We start from the raw sequence: 27,201 nt of genomic DNA on the forward strand, positions 1-27,201 counted from the left end.
TGGGAGTGGGGTGGGGAGGGTAGAAGGGCCACAAATTTTGAAGCCAAGTGATGGGGGTACATAAGCAGCTTATTATGCCATTCTTTCTACCTTTGTGTTTGAATGTTTCTATAATTTTTTTTTTTTTTAAAGCTGTTGCTATACTCTGGGCAAGAAATTTGAAGGACCTGAAGTAAAGCACTGGCTGTAAGGATGAAAAAAAAGATAGGTTTGAGGAATAAGTTATGACACAATTAGTTATACTTAGATGTCTGGGGCTGGAGGGAGGGGTGTCTAAGTTTATGGTTTGGGACTTGAGTATTGTTACCTAAGATAGGGAAAATGGAAGCAATGTGTCTTGAGGCTTTGGTGCAGGGTGGTATTGGGTGCTTGTTTTGGGACATACTGAGTTTCAGATAGCCAGGTAGAGATGCACAGTAAAGTCAGAGCTAGATGTGGATCAGAATGTGGGGAGTAGTTAACCCTAAGAAAGGATGAGATTGCCCAGGGAGAATATGTAGAAGAGGGAAGGGGTGCCCCTGATAGCAACAGAAAAAGAGAGAGAGCTAATTAGGATTCTGAGAGGAGAGGTCAGTGAGGGAAGAAAGTACAATTTTTAAGAAAGTCAAGGAAATAAGAAGTTTCAAGAAAGGTATAAGAACTATGACAAATCCAGTAGGAAGGTCAAGTAGGATAAGAGTTTGTCTAGTTCCTGTTGATTATGAACTAAATATTAAGGCCTTTGGGGAGCTTGTGGGGGTGGAGGGGAAGTTTTGTGAATACACTATATTGATACTCTGAAGTTACCAAGTCCCTTTAGTGTGGATTAATAGAGACTATAGCATATTTGTGTTGATTAGCTAGAGAGTTATGATTAAAAGCAAAAGAGCTTTCATTTAATTGGAAATAAAGATCCTTACCCTCCATTCCACCGGTGCCATTAATTTGAGATCATGTTCATTTGTACAAAGACCTTATCAAAGTTTACTTTAGTTCTCTGTGAAATTTTGCTAATTGGCACAAAAGATAGTGGCACTGAGGCTGCCATAGGAGTTTAGACTTTAGAATTGTGAAACCTGTCTTAAAGCCAGTTTCACAGTGAATCTGGTGCTGTGCTGATACTCTTCAGGGTAAATGCAAAATCTTAGCAGTAGGCAAAGATTATGTGGCTTGTTTACTTTTTTAAAGATTAATTTTTTAGATTTCTTTCTTAAAAATTGTTTTCCTTTTCTTTAGCTCTTTTTATTCCAAATAGTAGAGGAGATAAATGGAGCGGACTTGCCAGGAAAAGTTAGCCATCAGTTGCACTGTGATGCCTTACTGCTCTCACTACCATACGAGTGTCAGTATCTCTGTAGGGCTGCAGTATTGACAGTCATGGCCTTCTGGCACTCTTCTACAGCCAAGAGAGACATTTTGGCAGGAAGGACACAGCCTTCTGCCCTTCTTGCCATCCTCTGTGCAGGAATCTTATGATTTGTATTTATTTTCCTGTAAGTACAGAACTGTGAGAACTTGTTTAATTTGAAAAACCCTCACACAGCAAACTGTACAGCCCACATAGGGACAAAGGAATGATTCATCCTTTTAAAGATGCTTTTCCCTTAGTTGCTAACCTCTGACCAGAGTAGTGTGTAGTCTGAGAATTGAAATTTACCCATTTTTCATAAGACAGTTGAGAATTTTGTTGCCAGAAGGGGCCAGTGAGAATGCTTCTGCCTTCCCAGAGCAGCATTTACCCCACACTGGCTGCCACTCGGGTTGCCTGTTGAGTCATTCCCACAGTTCTATATAGAGCTTTTCTGGCTTTTCTTTTAAACATGATGTTCTTGGAGTGAGAAAGAAAGGAAGTTTTTCTCTCTTCCACAAAATCTCCCCCACCCTAAATCTGCATTGCTTTCTTTTTTCTAATAACAGAATATTGCCCTCAATCATTCTGAGACTGTTTTCTCTTCTGAGGTCTCTTACTGCTTTCATTTATCATTGGTTTGACTCTGAGCATTTTGGCATTCGCTGGGCTGCATTTGCAGCAGCAGGCTTTCAAGATACAGGCTGCTACTTAACCAGAAAGATTGAGGAGTTCTAGCTAAACATACCAAACATGGATTTCTAGTTTTCAGCTGTTTAAAAGTCAATCGGATGTGCCAAAAGGCATCTTAATGTCTTTATTATGACGATCAGTTAGTAGAAGGGACTGTAAAGTAAATGAATGAGCTTTTCACTTTAGATAAATGAAATTGCTGTGATTTGAACGGATTTTGGGTTGTTTTTGTGTTTGCATTGGAAGGTAAAATGCCCGTGTTTGTTTTTATTCAGAAGAGCCTGCTCCGTGCTAGTGGAAAAAGAATTGAAGTTTATCGGGAAAGGGAAATTGTTACATATTTGAAGTGTTGTCCTATGTGTTCCGTACATCTAGCAAGGTCATAACGCATTTTAGAAAAAATAGCATCAGTAAACTGTCTATTGACAGCCCACATGTTCTCACACAGGAACAAGTTAAGGGGCTCTTTCAGGGGATTGGCAGATCTGAAAGACAGATTACAGCTCCGGAATGTATTCAGATGACTTTTTGAAACAGATATTTTAATTGGAGTCGGGGTGGAGAAGTAGTTGCGCTTCTGTAGTTAAATATTCAACTTCCTTAGCCTGTTATCTATAAATATCACAGATGAAAAGGCCCTTAGAACTCTTTTTCAGAAAACGAAGTCGCCATACACATTCATCTGTATGCATGTGTGTGTATGTGCTTAATTCCCATCCCCGCCTCCCAGTAATGGTAGTAATTGGGCTGTTTGTTTCAAAAGATTGAGTTGTTTGGATTGTGTTTAATATGTTGCTCTAAACTGCATTAGCAGCAAAGTCCCTTATACTAAAGGTTTGGAACAAAACCTCATCCTCTCTTCCTGAAAAGAGGGGGAAAAAGCAGTTGATCTGTGTTCTGAAGGTCCCTTTCTGTATGTGTCTCCCCTCCCCCCAGAGACCAACAGCAAGGAGGAGGAGCTCACTCACTGTTCTAACCACACTTCATAGGTCTTAACTTGAGCGCCTTTTGGTTTCCTGTCGTCAGTAATTCAACTCTGTGCCATCTTGACTTGCTTGAAGGGTGGATAAATTGGTAACTGCACTGAGAAGGGGAGTGAATTTGAGCCTAAGGCACGAGACTGAATTTATGAAAGCTTTGGTAACCTCTGAAGACAACATCTTCTGTGACTTTGAATTTTTTCATTGTATTTGTGGGCTGCGGTTTCTGAGAAGAATCTGTCATGACTCTACTGGAACCTGAGATGTTAATGATGGCTGTGCAGTCCGGTAATTCTGTATTTCCTGCAGATTCTATTTGCTACAGGTTTCTTTAATAAGGTTGGGTATATCTGTTCTAGGATTGGATAGAGATGGGAGGAAGATAGATGGGAGTAAACATAAATTGTCCAGTGAATGTACTGCATGTTCGGGTTTCTATTGTAAAAAAAAAATTAATAGTTTTTTTCTAGTTGCAAACTCTAGTTACTCTAGTTATTCAGACAGAGCTTTGCTTTAGATGTTTACTGCCTTAAGACTGTTCAGTGAGGGGAAGAAAACCTTTCCCTTTAGTTCAGTATTATTATCTGTAACACTGCTTTTAATGTAGGATAATTAAATTGCTTTTGCTGTTTTATACATTACTGTCTTTGATCACTAATCTACACTGTATTATTATGTCTCTTAGTGAAAGCATGTTCTAAAATTTTCCTTCTTTCTCATTTTGTGGTATAACCTTCTTTCTGAATCATCTTTTGGTTCTTGAAAAAGCTCTCGATAATGCAGAAGATTAAGACTCTTAAGTTTTGGAGATGGGGAAGTTTGAGCAAGAAAGTAGTCAACAGAAAGAATGTAGGATTTTTAAAATTCTGTCTCTAAAAACAGTTTTCTCAACTCAAAAGTGTCTCTTACAACAGTTTAAAATTCCAGTTTGTTTTTAATGGTTTCCTTTACTTTTAGTGTTTTGAAACTTGTAAGTTAGATATCTAAAAATAGGGAATGTTCTTTTGTTATTTTTAGACTTCTGCTAAAATGTAGTCTGTAGTGTTTTCCTGTTTCAGAGCATATCTTGAAAGATTCATACGAGTGGCATTTGCGGATCTCTTCCCATCCACTGGCTTTCACTCATTAGAATGAGATAGGCTCCTTGGTTTTGGCAGATACTGTCTCTGGCAGAATTGGTCTTACTGTTCTCCTTGGGGAACACTTAGTATGTTGAAAGAGACAGATATCCATCTGAAGACAGGATCAGATGCTGTCAGCTTAAGCTTTATGGACAGGGAAGGGCAACGAGGAAAGATACTGCTACCATTCTGTTCTGTCTGGTTTTACAAATAAGACCATGACGAGTCATTTATTAGTTGAGTTCTTCCGTTCATATATGCTATACTTTTGAGGTTGTTGCCTTTCCTTTTCCTCCCCCATATCTGTTGAGCTCTAAACAAGATAGTATTATCTGTTTCCTACCTGTCTAACCAAAATAGTATTATCTGACTGTTGCCTACCTGTCTAACCAAAATAGTATTATCTGACTGTTTCCTACCTGTCTAACCAAAATAGTATTATCTGATTGTTTCCTACCTGTCTAACCAAAATAGTATTATCTGTTTCCTACCTGTCTAACCAAAATAGTATTATCTGACTGTTTCCTACCTGTCTCTGATGAAATAGCTCCCAGTTAAACTGACTTGGGGTTTGTTTTATTTTGTTTTGTTTCCCTTCTCTATGTTCTAGTTGTCTATTGTATCTGGGCAAGTGCATATTTTATTTTAGGGAGTATGAGTTAGCATTTGAACTCTCTCCCCCTTCTTTGATTGCTTTGTTACTTACAGATTATCTCAGTCTAGTAACTTTTCTTAATAAAGGTTAAAAGATTATTTGCTTTCCCCTAAGGGGGGGTCTCACTGGTTCCCAGCTGGATAAGGGAAAGGGACTTACTTGTCTTGCCTAAGAGCTGTTTTTCCTATGACATATGTTGGGCAGAGCTAGCCACCCATCTGTTGGACCAACTACTTCATAAAACTTTCAAAGGATAATAGTATGTAAGACAAGTATGGATAAAATTGGCAAGGGTGTTGGGTACAGGTAGAATGAAAGGTCTGCAGAGGATAAATAGCATGTGTGTGTACCTCTTTCTTTTGCCTATGTTCAAAAGAGAGAAACTGGGTATAGCAAACTGATTTCTCTAGTACTTGTGGTTCCTCAATGCTCAAAATTTTTATAAAATTGATACCGTGTGCTTCTGAAGCTGTAGTCATTATGCTGGATTGTAACAGTAATATGACAGCTATATTTATGATAAGAAATGAAAAAGCACATTATGAAGCCTTGATAAGCTAGAAGCCAATCATTCTTTCTTAAAAGTCAAGACGTTTAGACTATATGAGCCATAGCTTATTCTAGCAATACCATATTTGGATTTCCATGAATATATACTTTATAGGTGAAACTACTATTTAATGAGATTTTAAAAATAAACTCTTTTAAACAAGATTCAAGATGCAAAGTCTTTACCCTATATTAAACATTAGGATACTGAATATTGTAGCAAAGTTCCAGGGTGCATTGTATATTTATTAACAGTTTTCATTTCTTTAAAAGATTTTATTTATTTATTTGAGAGAGAGAGAACAGAGGGAGAGGGAGAGGGAGAAGCAGACTCTCTGCTGAACAGAGAGCCCAGTGTGGAGCCCTATCCCAGGACCCTGAGATCATGACCCGAGTGGAAGGCAGATGCTTAACCGACTGAGCCACCCAGGGACCCCAACAGTTTTCATTTAGTATTTGGAACTTAGCAATTTTGGTGAGACATACTTGCATGTAAAGACTTTCCTCCATCTCACTGCTGATGGTCTTTTTTTTTTTTTTTTTAAAGATTTATTTATTTTATTTATTTATTTGAGAGAGAACACCATAGAGAGAGAAAGCACGAATGCGGGGCAGAGGCAGAGGGAGAAGTGGACTCCCTGCCAAGCAGGGAGCCTGATGCGGGGCTCGATTCCAGGACCCAATACCTTTCAAAACTGAAATTCTTCCACATCTCTGGATGTGCAGTGTGCCCTGTCTTCCTGTGATATGTATTGTTAAATCTGAGTGTTCTGATCAAGCCACAGTTAGGTTTCCACAGTGGTGATAGATGCTTTAATCCCCTATCTAGACTGTGATTAGAAAACTAATGATCTGAGATGGATATTTGGGATTTCTGAAGTTAAGAGTAAGGGAGTGTTGGGGGCATAACACCAATGCTGGGGCCCAGCTCTTGCCAACTAATATGTAAGACTTTGACCAAGCAGGCCTTGTCCCTGTATCTAGTCTGTGTAGTCTTCTTAGTTTCTAACTGTACAGCAGTGGGACAGAGTTCCCTTATAGAGAAAGGGATTGAGGCAGTTCCCTAGGTTTTTGTTGGTCCCTTGACATACACTTGATCTTGATGAGGCAGAATTAGGGAATCTGTTTTTTCTGTCTCTTTTGTGCACATATGTTTGCATCCCCCAGCCCAGCCCCCATACACTGCACCTGGACAAACCCCAGTGCTTGTCTATGTATAGGTTATCTCTGGAAGGATCATAAGAAACTGGTAACCGTGACTAACTACCTCAAGGCAGGGGAATGGAGAGCTGGAGGATTGGGATGGAAGAGCCTTTTTGTTTCACAGAACAGTTGAGTTCTTTTCTAATTTTATTACGATATGGAATATCACATAAATATGAAAGAACATATAGAGTGTGTATTACAACAATACATAGAGTACATAAACCCCTGGGCACATTACCCAACCTAAGAAATGGAGCACAGTATGCACTGAAGTCCTCTTAGTGCCCTTTTTGATTTATCCCTTGGAAAACTGTTTTCTTTGTTTTTAGCTGTATCTGCCTTTTGAATCTTTCATATTTTGTACCCATGCATGCTATTTAAAAATATTAATTGAAAAGCATTCCTCAGTCCATTTACACCCTTATCACTTGATGTTTATATATTTAATTCTTTTATTTAAAGATTTCATTCATTTATTTGAGAGAGAGCGCGCACGAGTGGGGGGTGGAGGGACAGAGGGAGAGGGACAAGCAGACTTCCCGCTGAGAATGGAGCCTGTTGTGGGGCTCAAACCTAGGACCCCGAGATCATGACCTGAGCCAAAGTCAGACACTTAACCAAAGGAGCCAACCAGGCACCTCTACTCAATTCTTGCATATTTCTTTAACTTCTAGTTCCCCGATGATTACAATTTGCCTCTGAACTTTGTATTTTATAATAGTTCGGGTTGGAGAGAGGGAAGTAGTAATTCATAAATATAAGGTTGAAGGAAGATGGCGGATAAATAACTCTTGCCCTTTTTAGTAATGGGTTAACTCCCATTCACAAGGAAGGGCCCCTTATTTGGGTTCGTGTCACTCAGGGATCTGTAGAGCTGGTGAAAAACTTCAGAACTTTCAGCAATACCTACCTTTTGGATCTCCTAATAATCTAAATATTAGTGTGGGCTTTTAAAAAACACATTTTTGTTTATATTCAAGGGATTTTAGAGCTTGAGGAAACCTTAGGTATTTTCTTGTCCTCTCCTTTATTTAAGATGAGGAAATTGGCCCATTGAGGATAATTTATTTCCTGAAGTGACATAATTAATTAGTGGCAGAGATGGAAGGAGAATTTATTTCCTTACTCTCATGACAGTGCTCTTCGTGCTGTAACATACTTACAAGAAACCATCAGAGACCTCTGATGTGTGAGATTGTTTATAATTTTCCCAGGAGATCTTGGTTTTCCTTGGGTTTTTCCATTGCACGTTTCTATCACTGCTCAGATTGACTCACATCTTAAGAGGTGGAGATAAAAGCCAGTGCCTGAGTGTCTAGCTCCTCCCCCTGAGGAGCGGAGTCAGATACTACAGGCCCCAATGGTTGTCTCCATCTTGCTTTGCTTTCTCTGGCCTGGTTGATGATCTCATACCTTGAGGGTGAGCTCAGAAGACAGGTAGGCAGACAGACGGCTGTTGTCATCAGTATTCTGGATTACATCTTCCTGCCTTTTCTCTGACTCATTAATTTATCTGGGATCCCCTTAGAGTTAGGACCCAGATCAAAGGAATTTGAATTCATCTGTCTGTCTCTATCCTCTTTTCCTCCCTTTTGTTTCCTTTTGTCTGAGGCAAGCTGTCAAGACCATGAGCCACAGTTTTAGCTTTATTAAATCAGTGCCAAATGAAATAAAGATGAGTTTCATACAGTCTTGTTTTTTTGGAACTTCATTTTTATGATTACCACATGCATTGTTTTTGAAAGGGTTTTCTTTATAACAAGGAAAAAATACTAAAAACCCTTGCTTTGCCATCAACAACAAAAAATAACTTTCTCTGCCTTTCTCTCAACAAGCTCAAGGGCATTATCAGGCCGAACTCATGTGTTAGGGGTCTGGGGCATCTTTAATCTCACGGCAGTCTCATAAATGGGGTGGTGGCTGAAGCAATTGGGTAAATATAGAGGGCCTAGCAAAGAGGAATACATGGTAATTACATAGCGAAAATAAACTTAGTCGTGAAGTGTTTGTAGTGTGTTATAACTTTAAAGTGTTTCATGTAAATTATCTTATTTGATCTTGACAACAACTCTTTGAGGTATCTGTATCTTCGCATTTTACAAAGGAGGAAACTGAGGCTCAGAGAGGCTTCGGGACATACAGTAAGAGATGGAACTGATGTTTACAATCAGGTTTTTTATTTTAAGCACTAGTGACTTACATTTTCCATTTAAAATGAGAGTCAGATCAGCTCCCTTCTCACTTAGAACCTTCTAGTGGTTCTTATTCACTGGAAAAGCCCAGGTCCTTGTAGTGCCTACAGAGTGCATGATCTGCCCCCAGCTCTGTAACTCTCAGATTGCACCCGCTCCTCTTCCCTAGCTGTCCCAGCCTTACCACTCTCTTTGCTGTCCCTGCATGCCTTAGAGAATGCTCCTGTTTTGGGGCTTCTGTCCTTGATGATATTCCTTTTACTTGGGGCACTTTTTACTGGGTAGCCTCATGGCTTGCTCCCTCACTTCCTTCAGATCTTTGTTCACATGTCACTTACTTGGACCTTCCCTGACCGCCCTTAGGTAAATATGTTCCTGAGACCATGCCTTTCAGCTATTTTGTATAGCATGCACTGTACTAACTAGTGTAGTGGTTTCCAGAGTGTGGTCTGGGAAACCCCTAGGTGTCCCTGAGACCTTTTCTGTAGGTGCAAAGTGAAGCCTTTTTATATATTTATATTAAAATATTATGTACCTTTTTTTACTTTTGTCCTCATGAGTATACGCTGTAGTTTTCCAGAGCTACGGTGGTGTATGATATCTCAACAGAATGCACGCAGTATATATGAAAATTCAGCTATACATGATACATTATTTAGTAAATTATACATAAGAGAGATTTGCAAAAATGTTAAAACAGTACTCTTTTTACTACTTTTTTTTATTTTGGAAAATAATCATATTTTTCATAGGAGCATGTTAACATGCAGTAGTTTTATTGTTATTTTTTAAAGAAATAATAAATATTTTATGGTTGCCTGGGTTGCTCAGTCGGTTAAGCATCCGACTCTTGATTTTGGCTCAGGTCCTGATCTCAGGATCCTCGAACCCTGTGTTGGGCTCTGAGCTCAGCGTGGAGTCTGCTTGTCCTTCTCCCTCTGCTCCTCCCCTACTCTCTCTCTCACTCAAATAAATAAATCTTTTTTAAAAATTTGTAAAGACATAATAAATATTTTAAAAATTTTCAGTTTTAATTTCTTATCTGAGATACACTGATGAATATAACCCACATAAACAAAAACTCTTTGAAGTTCTCAATAAGTATAAAAGGGTAAAGGAATTGTGACATCAGAGTTTGAGAAGAGTAGGTATAGTGTTTAAGAGCATGGACTATGGAATCCAGGTTTCTCAGCTCTGTCACTAATTAGCTGTGTGACTTTGGACAAATTACTTAACCTCCCTGTGCCTGTTATTTCATCTGTAAAGCAGTAATAATAATGTAATGGTAATAGTGCCAACCCCAGATAGTTGTTGTTAAGTATTAAATGTGTTAATATATGTAAAATGGTTTTAAAGATTCTGGCACGTAGTAAGCGCTTTATATTTTTTTTATGTTATTGTGGTTAGTTTTGTCTTTTGTTGTTGGAATTTTGAATACTATTAAATGCAGATAGTTTCTTGTTTCTTCTTTATTCTGACAACTTGCCACAACTGTTTGGCAACTTTTAGAAACTTTTTAAAAAATGTTTCTTCTTTAACTTGAAAGACTTCTGGGAATTTTGTTCTAAGGAATTATAAAAAATATATAAGATTTATGTATAGGGATGTTTATAGCAGTGTTATTTATAGTAGTAAAAAACCCTAAAACAAACAGAAACCAAAATTTTAACAGGAGATTGGTTAAGTAACTTATAGTGCATTCATGTGATTGGAAACTAATGTAGTCATGAGATTATTTAAAGATGTGGGAAAGTGTTTACTATTTATCCATTTAGTCCTTAAAAAATGGATGTAAGGATATATACCAGAATATTAATAGCTGTCACTGGGTAGTAGGATTTCGTAAGGGTTTTTTTTTTTTTTTTTGAGTTTTCCTGTATGTCTGTAATTTTCTATCATAAACATTCGTTTCTGTTGTATTCAGATAAAAGCCATATTTAATTGTGTGTGTAGGTGTGTGTACATGTAGGTACAGTTAGTTATAAGAGGGAGAAAATGGTTGAAGTGTAGTATCTTGGATTTGGAGTAAAACTGTTGATTTGGGACTTCTGCAGTCAGAGCACTCCACTGACCAAACAACGCATGATGAGGAGGCACTCCATCCCATTAAGCTGTTCATTCTGACCAGTCTAGTTTGTATAAATCCGTTTTACATTTTTGTCTTTGTTTCTATTTTGTAAGATTTATTGAAATTTATCTTTCCAGTGTTTGTGTTAGGCCATGTTCTTGGCAGAGCTATAGATCCTTCCTGTGCACACTTAACCACTCTCAATTTGCTGAACCTTTCAGAAGTTTTTATAAACCAAAAACACACTAAGTTATTTTTTTTTGTTTTTGATCGGTAAGAATAATCTGAGTTCTCCTAGGCATAAAATAATGGCATTAGCATAAAATGTTTTAATTATTTGGTAGTACATTTTCATTATGTATTTTGTTCTTTGACCCTAGGGTACACGTGAAGTCCTCTTGACGATATCTGTTCTTTATCAGAAAGGCAAAACTCATATTGCATCATCTTTATTATGTAAACAGGACCTGCAGCCCTTATGTTGAAGAATTAAAATGTTAATTAAATTGACCTTGATTTTGTGAACTGTTATCTTAGTTTACCGTCTTGAGAATCATTTACGTTATATTCCTCAAATCAGTCCTGTAAGACTAATTTATAAAATATTTGGTTGTGTAGAGAGTGTTGAAAACTTACGGTGTTAACATTAATTAGGCTGCCCAAAGAGAAACTATGACCTCAGTCTTCTAACTTTTTGAGTCTTCTTACTCAAAGTGTGTTCCAAAGACCAGCAGCATCTGTATCACCTGGGAGCTTGTTAGGAATCCACAGTCTCAGGCTCCCCCTCACATGTACAGTCTGAATCTTCATTTGAACAGGGTCTTTAGGTGCATGTTAAAGTTGAGAAGTATTGTTCCAACAGACATTTTTATTGACTTTGTTTTTGAATTGAACAGGTGAAATAAAGATGACTTGGTGTATTTCCTGGATCGGAAGCATTGCTCAAAATGATAAAAGTGAGAAAATGAGAATGCAGTGGTTGGAAAAATTATATGATGTCTAATTAGTGTGGAAGCATTGGATAAAATAGGAAACAAAAAAAGAGAAGTAAACTTGCTCCTAGTATAGTATTCTACATTTGAGAAATGTTCACAATTTGACACTTTCTTAGCCATTTTTCTTGACTTTTGAGAGAACAAATAGGTTTCTCCTTGGCATTCTAGAATGTTACCTGAAAAGGGATCTTGGAGATGATCCTTCATTTTACAGATGAGCAAATTGGGAGTTAAGAATGTTAAGTGACTTACCTAAGATCACATAGCTTGGACTCCCCATGTCCTGACTTTCAAAGCACTGCTCTTTATACCTCCTGTGCTACCCATCTGCGTTGCCGAAAGCTATGTTAGTTGTTTCTGTTGATGTTGGTTGAAACCATACCGAACAATTACGAGAATATATCCAGTACCCCTCACAGCATCGTGGGAAAATGGTGGGGGCTTACTCTCTCCTTTCCTTTCTGTGAACTCATGAATAGCTTCAGAAAAAGATGTTGCTTGTTGTCTGGAAGTTAAACTGCTGCTTCTCTGAACCAGGGGTGCTTGCTGCACAGGCCTGTACTCTCTGAAGTGGGAAGGTGCAGGAGTGTGGGGGAAGGTGTGGGAATCTTCTGTTCTGCTGAGAATGGCAGTGGTTTTGAGTATTTAAAAGTAGTTATTTTTCTTTATATCTCTCATTTAAATAAAAGTTTATAAATCAGGAAATATACCTTTCAACAAAGAATGCTAAAAGAGCTGGCTATCTGTATGCAAAAAAAAAAAAAAAATTCACCCTTATCTCATGCCATATGCAAAAATTCACTTGAAACAGGTCATAGGTCTAAATGTGAAAGCTAAAGGACACAAAAAGTATGAACTATAAAAGAAAAACTCTTAAATTGGACTTTATCAAGTTTAAATACTTTTTTATCTACTTTGTACACTGTTGAGAAAATTAAAAAACAGGCCATAGAATGGGAGAAAATGTTTATGTGTGTCTGACAAAGGACTTGTATCTGGAATATATAAAGAACTCTTAGAACTCAACAAGACAGCGCAATTAAAAAAATGAGAAAAGACTCAATCATTCAAAAACACTTCAAAAAATATGCAAATGGCCAATAAGTACGTGAAAAGATGCTCTACATCATTGGCCATCAGCGAATTAAAACCACAATGAGACACCACTACCCACTCACTATAATGATTAAAATTAAAAAGACTGACCAATACCAAGTCTTGACAGGGAGGGCTATAGAGCAGTGGGAATTCATACACTGCTGGTGAAATGTAAAATGGTATAATCACTTTGGAAAACAATTTGGCATTTCTTATTAAGTTAAACATATTTAGTACATGACCCAGCAGTCCTACTCCTAAGTCTTAACCCAAGAGAAATGGAAACATATTCACATTTGCACATGAAGGTTGTTAGCAGCTTTATTCTTAATGACTCCAAACTGGAAAGAACGTAGATATCCATCAACAGGTGAATGGATAAATTGTGATATATCCATAAAGTAGAAAATTACTAGCAATAAAAATGAACAAACTACTGATATATTCAAAAACATGGACAGATTTCAGAAACGTGCTGAATGTAAGAAGCTAGACTCAAATGAATACATACTGGATTATACCATTTATATAATATTCTTAAAAATGCAGGCTGTAGAATACTATTCAATAATAATAATAATAATAATAATAATAATAATAGACCAACAATTCATATGTAAAACACCCTGGATGACTCTCCAGAGAGTTATGCTGAGTGAAAAAACCAATCCCAAAAGGTTATGTACTGTATGATTCCATTTGTATGATGTTTTTGAAATGATAAAATTATGGGTATGGAAAACAGATTGATGGTTGTCAGGGGCTAAAGACCAGGTGGGGCTGAGAGGAAAGTACATGTGGTTAAAAGGTCAGCATGAGGAATCCTTAGTGTTGGAAATGTTCTGTATCTTGACTCTATCGATGTCAGTATCCTAGTTATAATGCTGCACTGTAGTTTTGCAAGATATTATCATTGGGGGGAACTGGGTGAAGGAAACATGGGATCTCTTTGTATTATTTTTTATAACTGCATATGAATCTATAGTTACCTCAACATAAAAAGTTTACTTGAAAAATGTAGACAGTTTGGCAGCTTTTCAAAAAATTAAACAGTTACCCTGTGACCCAGCACTTCCACTCCTAGATGTATACTCAAGAAAATCAAAAGTTTTGTCCAAACAAAAACTTGTACACAAATGTTTATAGTGGTGTTAGCCAAATATGAAGATGATACAAATGTCCATCAATCGATAAATGGATAAACAGAATGTACTAGATCTTTATAATGGAATGTTACTCAGCCATAAAAAGGAATGAAGTATAAAGCCTATAAAATGGATGAACCTTGAAAACATTATGCCAAGTGAAAGAAGATAGACACAAAAGGCCACATATTGTAAAATTGCATTTATGTGAGATGTCCAGAATAGGCAAATCCATAGAGACAGAAAATAGACCATTGGTTGTCAGGGCCTGGAGTTGGAGGTATGGATGGGGATGGGGTTTGGGGGGTGGTAATGAAAATGTTCTAGAATTAGATAGTGATGGTTGCACACCTTTGAGAATATACTAAAAACTGTTGGATTATACACTTTGGGTGAATTATATCTCCATAAAAAAAATGTATAAGAAAAAAATGCAGGTTTCTCTGGAGTGACAGCAGACCAGTTGTTGCCTGGGGCCGGAAGTAGAGAAGTTAACTGCAGAAGGGTATAAGAGAACTGTAGGGAATGAAAGTGTATGTCTTTATCGTCATAGTAGTTATGCAGGTATAGGCATTTGTCAGAATGCATTGAAGTGCATCCTTAAACTGGGTGAAGTTTATTGTATCTAAATTAAACTAAAATTGATTTTTAAAACTTATAAAATTATCTCTAATTGTTGTAAGCTTGAAGTGATCTTTAGCTTATCTCTTATTATAAGGCTAACAACTGTTAGAAAAATTGACCCAAGGACTCTGACTTTTATTGCTAATTTCTCTCACCCTTTTCCATCTAGTCAATTTACAAAGTGAAATTACATTGATCAGTTTCGGTCAGACTATGCTCTTGTGCTTTTGAACTAGCATGATTCTGTTGCTCTTCTTTTCAAAACTATGAGTGGGTGTAATTGTTCTAATTTTTGTTAAGTTTATGGAACATTCTGTTGGTTTGTACTGCTGTTTTCCTTTTATGTGCAACAGAAGAATGTTCCATTGGGTGTAACATATCAGATTGATTGCATTTCACCTCCACTCCGGAGTACCCAGAGCTAATTTGGGCACCAGGAGATTGTAGTTAAAATCACTCTTGAGGCAAGTAAGCAAAAGGAGAAAAGGTGGTAGCACTGCTAGGTAATGCTGAAAACAAAAACAAAGAAGTGTGTGAACATTTTTCCCACCTACACCATTTCTGTCTCCCAGTCCCTGATCTCTTGCTATGAAATGTGCTATATTACACAAAACCCTTCAAGGGAACAGTGTTGGGAGATAATTTGTAAGTTAGAAAAACCGGCTTTATTATGTGGCTTCTGAATTTTCTTCCTGAAGTTTCCTTCCCCTGCCCTCACTCAGTTCTTGGTCCTGACAATACCTAACGCCGGGAAGGGTGTTTCCTATTGAAAACTATGCTCTACAGGTAGACAAATCTTCTATTATTTCCCTTAAGCATAACCAAGATAGCCATATATATGTATATATATTTTTAAATACTAGTACAATTGACATCCAGTGTTATATTAGCTTTAGGTATACATCGTAGTGATTCAACATTTCTATACATTACTCAGTACTCATCACAAAAAGTGTCCTCTTCATCCCCTTCACCTATATCCATCCCTCTGCCAGCCTCCCTTTTGGGAACCTCCAATTCTCTATATTTAAGACCTGGTTTTTTGTTTGTCTCTTTTTTCTTTTGTTTTGTTTCTTAGATTCCACATATGAATGAAATCGTATGGTATTTGTCTTTTTCTGACTTAGTTTACTTAGCATTATACCCTCTAGATCCATCCATGATGTTGCAAATGGCAAGATTTCATTCTTTTTTTTTATACAGCTGACTAATATTCCATTGTATGTATGTATACCACATCTTCTTTATCCATTCATCTGTCAATGGACACTTGGGTTGCTTCCATAATTTGGCTATTTTTAAATAATGCTGCAACAAACATAGGGGTACATATAGCTTTTCAAATTAGTGTTTTTGTATTCTTTGGGTGAATACCCAGTAGTGTGATTACTGGATCATAGTGTGAGTCTATTTTTAATTTTTTGAGGAACCTCCATACTGTTTTCCACAGTGGCTATACCAGTTTGTATTCACACCAGTAGTGCATGAGGGATCCTTTTCCTCCACATCCATGCCAGCACTTGTTACTTCTTGTGTTTTGATTTTAACCATTCTGACAGGTGTGAGGTGATACCTCATTGTGGTTTTGATTTGCATTTTCCTGATGATTAGTGATATTGAGCCTCTTTTCATGTGTCTATTGGCGATTTGTATGTCTTCTTTGGAGAAATGTCTGTTTATGCTTTCTGCTCATTTTTTAATAGGATTATTTGGGTGTTGAGTCTTATAAGTTTTTTGTGGGTTTTTTTGTTTTGTTTTGTTTTGTTTTACATATTTTGGATACTGACTCCTTATTGGAGATGTCATTTGCAAATACCTTCTCCCATTCAGCAGGTTGTCTTTTAATTTTGTTGGTTATTTCCTTGTCTGTGCAGAAGCTTTTTATTTTGATGTAGTCCCAATAGTGAAAGTTTTACTTCTTCCTTAACGAATTTGGATGCCTTTTATTTCTTTTTCTTGTCTCATTGCTGTGAGACAGCCTTATATTTTAAAAACAAACCTTTTAAAACTAGTAGAGACCAAATAGGAAAATGCAAAGACAAATCTCAAAACATAAGAGGCATATTTCTAGAGTATGGAATTCTAAGTGGATTTTGTGAGAATTCCAACAAAAATATATTCAAAATAACATAATAATAATAACCAGCACTCAAATAGGATTTACCATGTGCCACAGTGTTCCAAGCTCCTTACATATATTAACTCTTTTTCTGTTTGCAACAACTATATAAGATGGATGCTCTTACTATCCCATTTTACAGATATTGAAATTGAGGGGCAAAGTGGAAAAGGGACATGGTCAGTGCCACACACCTGGTGAGTGGTAGAGCTTAGATTGCATCTAGGTGGTCTGGCTTCAGAAACTGTGCTCTTTAGCACCGCATCATATGTTTTCCACGTGAGTTTCAAATCCTTTTATCCTCCAAGTGTATATGGTATCTCCTGACAGCCTACCCAACTTGTCTAAGTTCCTTTGTCCTGTTCTTTCAGTACATTGCCTACCTATATTTTTTGCCCCCTTCTCTTCCTGCCTTATCCCTCTCCCCAGAATTCTGTGTCATAACCGTTAAAAACAACAACAAAAAACCTTTAACCTCTTTGTTTTATGTAATATTTGTATTTTTTTAATGATTTTTATTTATTTGAGAGAGAGAGAGCATGAGCGGGAGAAGGGGGAGCAGAGGGAGAGAGAGAAGCAGACTCCCCACTGAGCAGGGCCCAGATCGGACTCGATCCCAGGACCCTGAGATCATGACCTGAGCCAAAGGTAGACGAGTAACTTAACTAAGCCACCCATGCACCCCTCTAATACTTATCTTAAATTCTGTTGCCCTAGACTTCCTTTCTGCATAGGGATGACCTTTTTTCTACACTTAACCCTATTTTTGAAGTTTCCGTGCTTTTAACAGTGAGTCTTGTACCTGTTCATGAAGGTTAGAAAGGGTGCTGTTTTGAATTACAGTGTAGTAAGATTTCTGACTCTACACCCATGGCCAGAAAACTAGTGTCACATGTTTGAAACTAAGCAAAACCTCTTGAGTGTCTTGCCATAAATGTGCATTAGAAATTTTTTCCGATGTAGCAAATAGTTTCTGTGGGTAGGAAGTAAATTTAAACCTGTATATCTTTAGAGTAGGAACATTTTCCATGTGAAGGTCCTTGTTGGCTCTGTTAAGAAAAAGGTCCCTTGCCTCCTTCTCCCTTTCCTGCTGAACTCGGTAGTACAGAACTTTTAGGACTTCTTAAAAGCTGAGTTTTAGTATCTGCTGAAGTCAGTCCATGAGATGTTTGCAAATAATCTTCCAGTAGCTTTATCCTGAAGATCCCCTTGCAGTTAGACTTTTGATCAACCGACTCAGTGTTGCTAACTTTATGTATAATCCCAACTAACGTGGCAGTATGAATGTTTTTAGAAAAACCTTGATAGGGGCGCCTGGGTGGCTCCGTCGTTAAGCATCTGCCTTCGGCTCAGGGCATGGTCCCAGCGTTCTGGGATCGAGCCCCACATCAGGCTCCTCTGCTAAGAGCCTGCTTCTTCCTCTCCCACTCCCCTGCTGTGTTCCCTCTCTCGCTGGCTAGCTCTCTGTCAAATAAATAAATAAAATCTTAAAAAAAAAAAAAGAAAAGAAAAGAAAAACCTTGATAAATTTGAAAAAAAAGTATATTTTTGATGTACTCAGAATTTTCTAGGTATTACATGAAAGGTGTTTGAGAATCTAGAAAAACATAAGGTCCCCACTTGCGTAGGGATCATATTCTACTTTAGGTAGAGTAAGAGCTTAGGTAATATCTAGTCCTGCAGTCAACACTTGTACTTTGGAATAATAAGTTTCCCAGTGTGAATAGTTTTACCTGCTTACCTCCTTAACCCCCTTTTCCTTTTGGCTTCCTGGGTTTTATCTACCTTTCCTTCCTTCCCTCCCTCCTATTTCCCCGTCTGCTTTATTTATTATCCTGTTATCCACAGGTCTCAGCGAATGCCCTGCCCCTCCCTCCCTTCTTCTGCTACCCCCCCATCCCTCTCTGGTTATTTTCATTATTTCTTATTCTTTCTTTTTTCATGCACTTATACTTTGAGATTATATGTTTATTTATGGGATTCTTTTGTTCGTTCGGTGTGTATTTCCCTCACTAGATTATAAACTCTATGAAGGCATATATCTGCCTGTTACTGTTTTTTTTTTTTTTAATTTTTTTTATTTATTGAAGTGATCGCTATACCCCACGCAGGGCTTGAACTCATGACCCCAAGATCAAGTGTCCATGCTCCTCCAACTGAGTCAGCCAGGCTCCCCCTGTTATTGTTAATTTTGTTTTACTATTTTATATCCAGCATCTGTTTAGCATGATACATAATAGGTACTGAATAAATGTATGTTGATGAATGAATGATATGAACATGAAATATTAGAGAGACTGGGAAGAAGAAAACCCCTCCTGGCACATTCAGCATTCAGGTGCTCCAACCCTATCTCTTGTAGAGCAAGGACAAACCATCCTGCTAAGGGACAACCCGTCGTTTTTTTTTTGGGTTTTTTTTTGGTTTTTTTTTGTGTTTTTTTTTTTGGTACCAGCTTCCCTCTCCCTCGTTCATTTTGAGAAAAGTCATTCTCAATTTTTGTGAAATGTTAAAATATATGAGCTAGGGAGAGTATTCATACCCCTTTCACTAGGTATACATCTACCTGGGGTTGAACCAAAAATCGTTTCCTGTTTCAAGTAAGGAGCTAGTACATATTTGGGAGCACTATATGTTTCAACTAATTACTTATTTGGGAGCACTATATGTTTCAACTAATTACTTAGAGATTTTAATGTTTTCCTTTTAATGTACTAGTTTTGTCTCAGGCTTTGGAAGATCATCGTGGCATATTTAAGTCAAAGAACTTACCAATTTTCATTAAAATGGCAAGTGTTCATTTTGAAATTTAATAGCTCAGGCTCAAACCAAGAGTGTTAGTGTCTGTATGCTCTGTTCCCTGCCACTGATTTCTGCATCTCAGAATATTTTTAAGGTGAAGATTGACAATTTTTGGTGGAGATATGTGGTGCTCCTGAAAGCTCTTCTTGGCTTAGTGTCTCAGTTTCAAAAATTGTTTTCATAAGGACGTCAGACAGCTTTAAACTTGGTATGCTGGTAGTGGGATTAAAGTACCACAAACAAACTTTGTTTCTTGGAAAACTTTCCTTTCTTCTAATTTCTTTCTTTTGTTACTTTAAGCTTTCTAAATTGTCTTTCTTCTTTGGAGGTGCTTAAAATTTTCTTTTCCTAGTAAAAGAGTTAGGTTTAGAAGTTTAGATTTAGAAAATTTACAGTTTAACAAATGTTCTTGTAAACTATTCATGAAAAAGATGGGTCAGTTAAAGTTTACAAGTTACTTTTAAGATGCAGATTGCTAAGTGGTGGTGTTACGGGTTTGAGTTTCTTGGCCTTTCAGGATGTCATCCTTTTAGCCCTGTAGCTAAATATCAAGAGGCTACATGTTCAACCATAAAACATTAGCCTCTGCCAACATTACATCAACTCCACAAAATCTCATTGGCTAATTATCCCCTGGGACTAGGACATGGATTTGGCAGCTTGTGAAAGCTGCTTTTTCCAATTTCTCCCTTCCTGGCTGTGACATATCCCAAAGGAATGAAGTTGAGAAATAATCATCTTCTTTTGAAAGCTCTCAACCTCTCATTCCCACAGTGGTTCTCATGGTCAGGGATAGAAGATCCCTTCTTCCACTTGAGGACTCCTTGTAGCTGATGATGTATTCTTTAAGTAGTGGCCACAGCACCCTGAATGAGCTGTGGAAGGATGATGGCAAGAAGCCTCATGTTTCCAGGTAGTTGTCTACAAGGATCCTAGTGCTTTTGTTAAGATCCTCTTATATTACTGGGGCGCCTGGGTGGCACAGCGGTTAAAGCATCTGCCTTCGGCTCAGGGCGTGATCCCAGCGTTACGGGATCGAGCCCCACATCAGGCTCCTCCGCTGGGAGCCTGCTTCTTCCTCTCCCACTCCCCCTGCTTGTGTTCCCTCTCTCGCTGTCTGTCTCTATCTCTGTCAAATAAATAAATAAAATCTTTAAAAAAAAAAAAAAAAAAAGATCCTCTTATATTACTAAAATTAAAGAAGCTGAAGTCCAGGATTGAGAACTATATGTGGTCATCATCTGTGTCAGTTGACACGTAGTATAAAGAATTAGTATAGACCTTTAACATCTCCTTTCATGAACATTCATAAAATAACTTTCTTAAGGGCAACCTTGGATAATTAAAAGAACTGTATGACCTTAAGCAATCCTCTTAGTGTCTTTTAGCCTCATTTTTTTTATCATTAAAATAAAGATGTAGTGCCTGCTTTATTTTCGTCAGAAGGTGTCATACGATGTGAACAATTTCACATGTTCAAGAGGCCTCCTCTTATCCAACCTTTCTTTACCATTTGACCCTATTTGATGCTCTCTCCTCTTTCTATATTCAGGGTTCTTTGTGTAATCTTGGTTAACTTAAGCATAAAATACATTTTGGGGAAGAGTATGTATAGCACACAGCCTTAAGAAGAAAGCTGAATAACAAAGGTCAGAAAATGAGCAGAAATTGAACGAGGCAGCACATAGAGAAGAACATGTCATGGGACCAGTCTGCTGAGGACTCTCACTGGCACTGCTCACTGGACCTTCTCTGTTACTGCTGCTCTCCTGATCTCCCACAAACACTTGGTGCTATTGGCACTGCCACCAGTAGACACTTGCCACAGTGCCATGAATAATTTCTGGCTGTATTTTCAACCTTTGTGTCATTCCCCCAATTTTCAAAGTTCTAGATGGGAGGGTCTGTTTGGCCAGACTTGGGTTATATTTGTGAGCTAGAGGCCAAGATGCTGAGAGAGACTATCTGTTCCTCGTCAGCTTCTGCACTAGGAAGAGGGGCTGGCCTGCCTTCCCCCTATCTTGGAATTTACCCCAAATAGGAAAGGTATTCAGATCCTGGGCAGCTAAACTATAGATACTATTCTTTCTCCAGCTTGCCTTCTGCCTCTCTGTAGACTATTCAGTCTCTTTGCAGTCTTCTCTTCTTTCTGTCCCTTAAGTGGATTTCCCAGGATTAGTCTTTGACCCTTTTCTCTCCTCAATTTGCACATTCTCCCCAGCACTCTCATCCCAATGTGTGGTTTCAGCTACCACTTACTCAGGATGTCTGCATCTGTATCTCTAACCCCAACTTACTTCCTGGGCTCTGGGTTCATTTAATCCACTCATTCTTCCCACCTGGACATTTGGGTGACTCACATGCACTTCAGACTTCTACATAGTTGAAGATGATGTCACCATTCCCCAGGACTACCCCTGCATCTCCTAACTTGGTACCAGTTACCTAAGCAGAAAATTAGGAGTCATTCTCAGTTCCTCTTTTCCTTTATTCCTCGCATCTGTTTGATCTCTGAGTTCTGTAGATGCTAGTTGTGCTTTGACTTCTCATATTTTGTCTCTCTCTCCTTGATCAGACTCCCCTTGTTTCTTACTGTGGTTTCGGTAGTCTTCTGATTGGTCTCCCAGCCTATAGCGTGACTCTTCTCTAATCTATCCTGCATACAGCTGCCAACATGCTTTTTTCTAATAATCACTTCTAATGATTTTAATCTTCTCAGACTTCTTCTATTTCTTTCTTTCTTTTTTTTTTTTAAGTAGGCTCCATGCCCAGTGTGGAGCCCAGTGCAGGGCTTGAACTCATGACTCTGAGATCAAGACCTGAGCTGAAATCAAGAGTCCAACTCTTAACTGACTGAGCCATCCAGGCGCCCCTTCTTTCATTTCTTATGGGGTAAAATTTTAAACTATTACATTTGTCTCTTTGGCCTCTGGCTAATTATTCAGTCATCTCCTATCACTTCTAACTTCAGAGTCTCCAGCAATGCTGAACTGATTTTAGTTTCCAGAACATTCTATGCTCTTTTAATTTTCTATTCCTTTGCATATAATTTTCCCGCTGCCTTGACCATTCCTCTTTCTGCTTGCCAGCCTAACTGTTCATCTTTCAAGTCCCAGCAAGGGCTGCCTCTTCTAAGATGCATGTGGTCTAGGGGCGCCTGGGTGGCACAGCGGTTAAGCGTCTGCCTTCGGCTCAGGGCGTGATCTCGGCGTTCTGGGATCGAGCCCCACATCAGGCTCCTCCGCTCTGAGCCTGCTTCTTCCTCTCCCACTCCCCCTGCTTTATGTTCCCTCTCTCGCTGGCTGTCTCTATCTCTGTCGAATAAATAAATAAAATCTTTAAAAAAAAAAAAGATGCATGTGGTCTTTCATTCCAGATGGACTTAGTTGCTCCTTCTCCTATGCTCTCCCTGCACTTAGTACAGATCATCAGAGTGATTATTACATAATTATTCCTAGTGGGTCTCATCATTAGAAATAAGTTCCTTGAATGCAAGGGAGCTGTCTTAATTCTGTATCCCCGGTTCCTGTCACACAGCAGGTACAAAATAGTTTTTAAAAGGACTGAATGAATGAAAGACACTCTAAGAAGTAAAGCACTGTGCAAACGTTAACAGTATTTTCATCATTGGCATTTTCTTGTAAGGATAAGACCCTTTTTTTTTTTTTTTAAAGTAGGCTCCATGCCCAATGCGGAGCCCAAGGGGCTTGAACTCACGATCCCGAGATCAAGACCTGAACTGAAATCAAGATTGGATGCTTAATCAACTGAGCCACCCAGGCACCCAAGGATTAGACCCTTTTTAACTCTAAAGTTCTATGATCTATAAATCAGTTCTGGGGGACCGGTTCTGATTTTATTTCATTCTTTTATCTCTGCAGGTGGCCAGAGGTCCAAGAGCCCTACCAGCCCCTCAGATGAGCTTGCCTTCTCTATGATCAGCCCAATAGTCCTTACCCAAGTGTTCTTTTCTTTCGTTTTTCCCATCTTCTACCTAATACACCTTTGAGTCCTGAATAATGATTTGTTTCATGTAGGACTCCATTTCCTCACCCCATACCACCAATTCAGTCACTTTGCTTTAGCTGCTCTAGTTATCATAAATTATACCATGACTGGAAACATACACATTATTAGTATTCTAGAGATTCTCTAGGGAACCTAGAGGTTTGTCTGTCAATCTGGCTGGACTGCTGGCTCTGCGGTTGCCTTTTCTCCCATCCCACAGCTCTCATCCCAGTTCTGGGCTCCTACTGGGGGTCTTAGCAGAGCAAACAGTATGTAGTTTAACTTACACTTAATTTTTTCAGGACTTGGTCACTACCTCTTGATTTACTGCACTGGGAAGAATTAGTTCTGATTTTTTTTCTTGTTCCTCCCTCTGAGGGAGCCTGCGTCATTGAGAAATGTTTAACCTCATGGCCTTGACTGAGGCTGGAAATTTGCCTAAGGGAACTTGAAGCTGGCAGTGTTTTTACTCAGATTCCCCCTTATGGGGAGGGGGATTTCAGCAGGGCCTGCCAAAAGAGGAAGACGTTGGGAAATTTTTTTTAGTAGCAAAGCTGTTGCCATTAGATTATTGAAAGTATTTGAAGAGTTTTCTGGAGATAAGCTCAGACATTTTAAAATCCCTCTGGGAGAAAACTGTAGCTTCTACCAGGTATAAACAAAGATTCAGGCTGAGAAACTTAGCTTTTCAGTTGTGGATATGTTGTTATAAGAAAATTTGACCAGTTGGATGAGAAAGAGAAGCAAATCAGAAAGAATTTTAAGAGTTTAGAAACTCTCACTTAGGGAAAATAGCTGTAGGCCGAGGCAAATCTCCATGGACTATGGGAAGAATTTGGCTTTTTATCAATTCTGATTTTCCTAATAGTAGATCATCACAGGGGTTTTCTTTGGCAAATCTCTCTTTCACATTCTTATTGATATTGTCACTGTATTCTATTTACAAAAGCATTTTGTTGATACAAATAAGATATTTGCCCAGTAAGAGTTAGAATAGTTGATCTTTTGTGCCCAAACAATGATCTCCCTATTAGGAGAAGGTGTGAACCAGCAAATGTTTAGAATATGACTACCTCTGCTTATTTTTATCTTTGTGTCACAGATGAGAAAAAGTTATACAGTTGTTTGCCAGTATGGAACGATAAGCTGAGCAGGCTCTGGGCCCTGACAAGAGAATTGTGCAGTTAGACATTTGTGGCAACTTTGCAACTTCCTGGAAAATTGGAAACAACTACACAGCACTTAATTCAAATACCGGCATTCCTCCCACCCTGAAAGATAGTTGGACTCTTCCAGCAGGTTGTCTTTCTGTGCAGTGGCTCTACCATTAGCATGGATGATTGAGGGTTGATAATATGCATGGCTAGTGTGAGACTTTAACTTTAATCAGCAAGTATTTATTAATTATGAATCATATACTTAACACTCTGGTAGGTGCTCTGGGAGATTCCCAAGAATTGGAAGGAATGATTCTGAAACTCAGGAAATTTATATGCTTATTGGAGATACAGGGGTACAGAGAAACAAGAGATAAATGAGGTCAAGAAAACTTGACAGTGGAGGTGAGATTAAAGCTGGACCTTAGGGGAAAAGTGCAGTTTGGATAGGCAAGAGGAGTCAGAAGAGGGAAGGATCAATCAGATGGTATTCAGATAGGAAGAGTACCCTAAGACAGGATCTGGAAACTAGACAAGGCATGGTATATGAGGAAGAGTGAGGTTTTCACTTGGTTAGAATAGGAGGTGTAGGGTAGTTGCAAGGGAAGATTGGGTTGAATAGGCAACAAGGAGCTGGATTATTGAGGACCCTGAATGTTGTTTGTCCTTCACCAGATTGGGGGGGGGTCATTTTAAGCTACTAATTATTTATCAATTTCTTTCTACAATTACTTTTTAAATTGGCATTTTTATTGAGATAATTGTTGATTTACAGGCAGTTGTAAGAAATAATAGAGTCGTCCCTTGTACACAATATTTTAAGTGCTAAGTTTGTGAAACTCACTTCAAAGGTCTCATCAATGTATAAGATAACCTGCTTTTCACAGACATACAGAAAACCAATATGTATATACATCCTTTTTAATAGATACATAACAAAATATGAAGCATGAAACACGTCATATGAGCAGAGTTCTTAGAGCAACGAGTGACTTTTGAAAGGTGGTTAGGAAAGGCTTCATGGTGCTGGTGCCATGTGGAATTATTCAGTCAGCCCCTCATGTGTCCCAGGGCATGGGCCAGATGCTGGGGATACAGTGCTGAACGAGATAGACATGGTTTCTGTCCTTTTGCAGCCTGAAACTTACTGGTGAAAACAAATAACTATAATAAAATAGAATGGGGGTTATAATGGGAAAGGCAGACTGCCCTGGGAGAACAGGGCAGGGAGATCCAAATAGTGCTCGGGAACATCACAGAACGGCCTTGCAAAGGAAGGGATGTTTAAGCTGTGATCTGAAGGATGTTCCAGCAGAGAGAGAGATGTGAAGGCCTGGAGGTATGAAGTGAAATAGCGCACTCGAGGAGCTGAGGGACTTTTGTCGCAGTCTGTATAGAGAGCATAGGATCATGGACGTGAGTGAGGGCTCCAGAGCCTGACTGCCTGGGTTTACATCTTGGCCTTACCAGTTACTAGTTACAGTTACTTCTCTGTGCTTCAGTTTCCCCATCTGAAAATAGACATAACGCCAACCTCAATTTGGGAGTAAATGATTTAGGACATACAGTGTCCTTAGATTAGTGCCTGGTACACAGCAGGTGCTCAGTACATGTTAACTATTACTGCTACTTCCATGACTACAGCAATTAAATTTGAGAAGATGAGTGGTAAGAACATAACTTTGAGATTCAAGGGGGGCCTAAAAGCCATGTTAGGAGTTCTGACTTCATCCTAAAAGCGGTGGGAGGTCATTAAAGGATTTTGAGTAGAGGTGTGGCATTAGATTGGCATTTTAGAAAGATGATTCTGGTTTTAGTGTAGAATATACATTGAAAGGGGCTAAGAACGGTGGCAGTGAGACCAAATAAGAGGCAGTTGCAGAAGTCCAGGTGAGAGGTGGCAGTCATGAGGAAATAAAGGGTTAGATTGAAAAGACATGTGTTTAGTCATTCGACACCTAGTTATTGAATGCTTATTGTGTGCCAGGTGGACTTCTCAGTTCTGCACGTACAGCTCTCGTGGAGTTCTATTCATGAGGGAGGTAAGTAACAACAAGCAAATGTATAACAGATTACTAGGAATGATGTGTGTTATTAGGAAAAATAAAGCAAGAGGGGCACCTGGCTGGTTCAGCCAGTCGGTGGAGTGTGCAACTCTTGATCTCAGGGTTGTGGGTTCGAGCCCCATATTGGGTGTAGAGATTACTTAAAAAAATAAAATCCTAAACAGAGAGGAAGACAAACCATAAGCAACTCTTAACTCTAGGAAACAAACTGAGGGTTGCAGGAGGGGAGGTGGGTAGGGGGGTGGGGTAACTGGGGGATGGGCATTAAGGAGAGCACTTGAAGTAATGAGCACTGGGTTTTGTATGCAACTGATGAATCACTAAATTCTACCTCTGAAACTAATAATACAGTATATGTTAATTTAAAAAGATAAATGAAATAAAATCTTAAAGAAA

General features: G+C 38.5%; 1 protein-coding gene across 6 annotated transcripts in view; it reads left to right on the forward strand.

The window, feature by feature from the left end:
• MRTFA (myocardin related transcription factor A) overlaps positions 1–27,201 on the forward strand; it is a 191,670-nt gene that overhangs the window by 95,443 nt on the left and 69,026 nt on the right. The window contains exon 1 of one of the 6 annotated variants that reach the window (XM_048217786.2): positions 122–3,288. The exons of 4 other annotated variants lie outside the window; for them this stretch is intronic. In XM_048217786.2, coding sequence (XP_048073743.1) covers positions 3,243–3,288 — 46 coding nt within the window. In that variant the 5' untranslated portion in view covers positions 122–3,242. Of the gene's footprint in view, positions 1–121; positions 3,289–27,201 lie in introns of those variants that run through there. One more of the 6 variants, XM_026479576.4, reaches the window with a different exon arrangement.

This window comes from Ursus arctos, unplaced genomic scaffold, assembly GCF_023065955.2.
Source record: "Ursus arctos isolate Adak ecotype North America unplaced genomic scaffold, UrsArc2.0 scaffold_21, whole genome shotgun sequence".
NCBI lineage: Eukaryota > Metazoa > Chordata > Mammalia > Carnivora > Ursidae > Ursus > Ursus arctos.